Source organism: Chaetura pelagica, unplaced genomic scaffold (genome assembly GCF_000747805.2).
Source record: "Chaetura pelagica isolate M959 unplaced genomic scaffold, ChaPel_1.0 scaffold436, whole genome shotgun sequence".
NCBI lineage: Eukaryota > Metazoa > Chordata > Aves > Apodiformes > Apodidae > Chaetura > Chaetura pelagica.
Genome location: NW_009953651.1, coordinates 690,213 through 693,282, shown reverse-complemented (window position 1 = coordinate 693,282; position 3,070 = coordinate 690,213). Strand labels below are relative to the sequence as shown.

At 41.7% G+C, this 3,070-nt stretch overlaps 1 protein-coding gene across 1 annotated transcript; it reads left to right on the top strand.

The window, feature by feature from the left end:
• Positions 1–24: 24 nt before the first annotated feature.
• On the top strand, positions 25–2,479 carry PPP1R3C (protein phosphatase 1, regulatory subunit 3C). Its single transcript, XM_010000036.1, has 2 exons — positions 25–35; positions 1,537–2,479. Exon 2 carries the CDS (start codon positions 1,538–1,540, stop codon positions 2,477–2,479), a length of 942 nt encoding a protein of 313 aa, XP_009998338.1. The 5' UTR covers positions 25–35; position 1,537.
• The last annotated feature ends 591 nt before the right edge of the window (positions 2,480–3,070 follow it).

The window sequence follows — 3,070 nt, the reverse complement described above, 5'->3', positions numbered from 1 at the left end:
TGAACCGCGCTCATCTAGCAGCCTGCCTTCTTCAGGTTCCGTTGTCGGAGGCTTTTTTTTCTTGGGTGTTTTTTGTTGCGGCTTTTTTCCCCCCCTCCTTTTTTAAAAACTTTTTTTTGATGCTGCAGAAGGTCGGGAGCAATTGTCCCAAGAGCTGGTCACAAAAGTTGCAGAGAGTATTTTTTTTTAAGCCTTAGGTTTTTTTCCTATTAAAGCAAAGCAAAGCTTGATTAATTTGATGCTGGTACTCTCCTTGTCCTACTTATTATGGCAAACAGTGCCACAATAAAAAAAGCAAGGAGAAGAATTAAGACGCCAGCACAGATTCTGCTTTTTATGGCCAGGCTTTTTTTTTTTTAAGCCTTAGGTTTTTTTCCTATTAAAGCAAAGCAAAGCTTGATTAATTTGATGCTGGTACTCTCCTTGTCCTACTTATTATGGCAAACAGTGCCACAATAAAAAAAGCAAGGAGAAGAATTAAGACGCCAGCACAGATTCTGCTTTTTATGGCCAGGCTTTGGAATACCAGTGGGAACCCTGGGAAGGAGAAAGCCATTTATTTAAGTGAAGACACAAATGCTCTGGTTTTCTATGACTCAACAAAACCCCGCATTTCCAGTGAGGACTGCGTCCTTCTCAGGAGGGATGTGCTGCACTCCAAGCCCCTTTTTACAAATACTCAAGCTAACTGGCTTTGAATGAGCCATGTTTTTGCATAGAAATTGTGGTTTTCATCATCTGAGAGGGAGGGTTATGAATACATCTTTACAAATAAAGCATTCTTAATGAATACTTGCACTGGACTTTTGGAATGGACTTTGGGGATTAGAACATGTTTTTAAGACAGTTCTTGAAGCACAAAGAGGTGAAAAAAGAATGTGTCTGCCTTTTTTTTTTTCTCACTTGTTCACTCAGCAGTCAACAGTGCAAGAGAGCCCTTACTGGATTAACAGCCTGTAGAAAATATTTCTAAAGGTGCTTAAGCATTTTTACTTCATCTGAACTAACCAAAACCATTTATGGTTTTCTCAGAACCACAGCATGATAGTTCTGTATGAAGGTACATAGCACCCTGTTTTATGCTTTGGTGGGGTTGGTGATTTGCTTACTAGACTGCTGTCTGCTCTGAGATGAAGCAGCTGGAATTTTAAGATCTGGCTCAGATTCTCTAAAAGGGATGCAAAAGCATATGAGAACTTCCACTGTAACTGGATCTCTTACTAGTTACTAGGATGTTCTATTCTGTATTCTCAAGTATATGTATTTAATTAGCTGTCAATTAAACCTGTTTTTCAGAGGTTCAGAATGAGCAAATTACTACATTTGAACTGAAAGTTCAGAAGTAGAAAGAAAAGACTAGTCTCACCCTAGTTCCTTAGCTTGAACTGTCAATTTTAATTTAGGCTGCATTTTTTAAAGCCATGCAAAGATGAGGCTATGAATAATTAACACAGCTGATGAAGCAAATATGCATTTATAAGAAGCTTCTTGCCTGATGTAACAAATAATAACGTCCTATTTTTTCACTTCTTTCAGAATGATACAGATCTTGGACCCGAGACCCTTGCCAAGCTCCATTATGCCTGTGGACATGGCCATGAGAATTTGCTTAGCCCATTCTCCACCGCTGAAGAGTTTTCTCGGCCCCCTTGAGGACTGTAAAAGAAATAATTTTGTGAACAGATTCAAACCTCTCAGACCATGTCTTCACGTGAAACGTGACTCTGAAGCTCAGAAGAGTGACTGGAACTCAGCAGCCCGAGCCAAGAAGCGAGTTGTGTTTGCAGACTCAAAAGGGCTGTCCCTGACAGCAATACACATCTTCTCTGAGTCCCAGGAGCAGGCTGGGTGGGATCTTCAGTTTGACCTCTTAGGCCTTGAAAACATAACATCTGGCTTAAAGTTACATGAGGAGAAAAATTTGATTCTGGGTTTCCCTCGGCCCTCAGCTGACTACCTGGATTTCAGGAACCGCCTGCAGAAGAACCTGGTTAGCCTGGAGAACTGCACCCTGCAAGAGAAGGTGCTGTCAGGCACTGTGAAAGTAAAAAATGTGAGCTTTGAAAAAAAGGTTCAGGTTCGAATTACCTTTGATACATGGAAGACCTACACAGATGTTGAGTGTGCATACATGAACAACATCTACAATGATTTTGAAAATGATACCTTCTCGTTTACCATTGACTTGCCTCCTGCCATTCCCTCTGAAGAGAAGATAGAGTTTTGCATTTCTTACCAAAGTGGAGAACATACCTTCTGGGATAATAACGAAGGTCAAAATTACAAGATCCTCCATGCAGAGTGGAAGCCTGATGGTGTTCAGATACCATCTGCCGAGAAAGACTGTGTAGATCTTCAGACTTCAAGGAGAGGACAAGAGAGAGAGCCTGATCAACTAGGCAGTCCGAGGCTGTCCAGTGGTTTCTTTCCACAGTGGCAGAGCTTGGGTTGTATTGAAAATTGCTCACCATATTGGTGATCAGTACTAGCAAGGAAGCATTCTTCCATTTGACAACAGAACAGTGTTAGTTTTCTAGTTCACAGACTACGTGGTGAAACCACCTGCTAGGTTTTGTTGGCTGTCTCAACAAATCCAAATTCACTAGTCCATGGGACTTGTTAAATGATATTATGCTACTGAAGTTCTTAGCCAAAACTTATCCCGGGAAAGAAAGAAAACCAAGATAAAACCCATGTCTGTGCCACCTACTATAGAAATAGCATGCCTGCATTTTAAGTGTATGCTTCTTGCTTCCTGCTGTAGACTCTTCCGAGTCACTAGGTGAGAGACTCTTGTGTGGCAGTATGGAAGGCAATGGTACCTTAGCAAGCTGTAGCAACCGTGTGTGAGAGTGTGTGTGCATAGGGACGTTACATGAACGGAACATCTCGACTCTTTTTGCACCGGTTAGGAGTGCAGTAGAGATGAGGTGATGCTGTGAGGATGGAGGCTTGCTATGACCCTCTGTGTGCTTGTAGCAAAGATGGGTAGGAATGCATAGCTAGGATTTGTGGCTTCAATACAGGTTAAGTGACTTGGAGAGGATAATGAAAATGTTGCAGAAGGGAA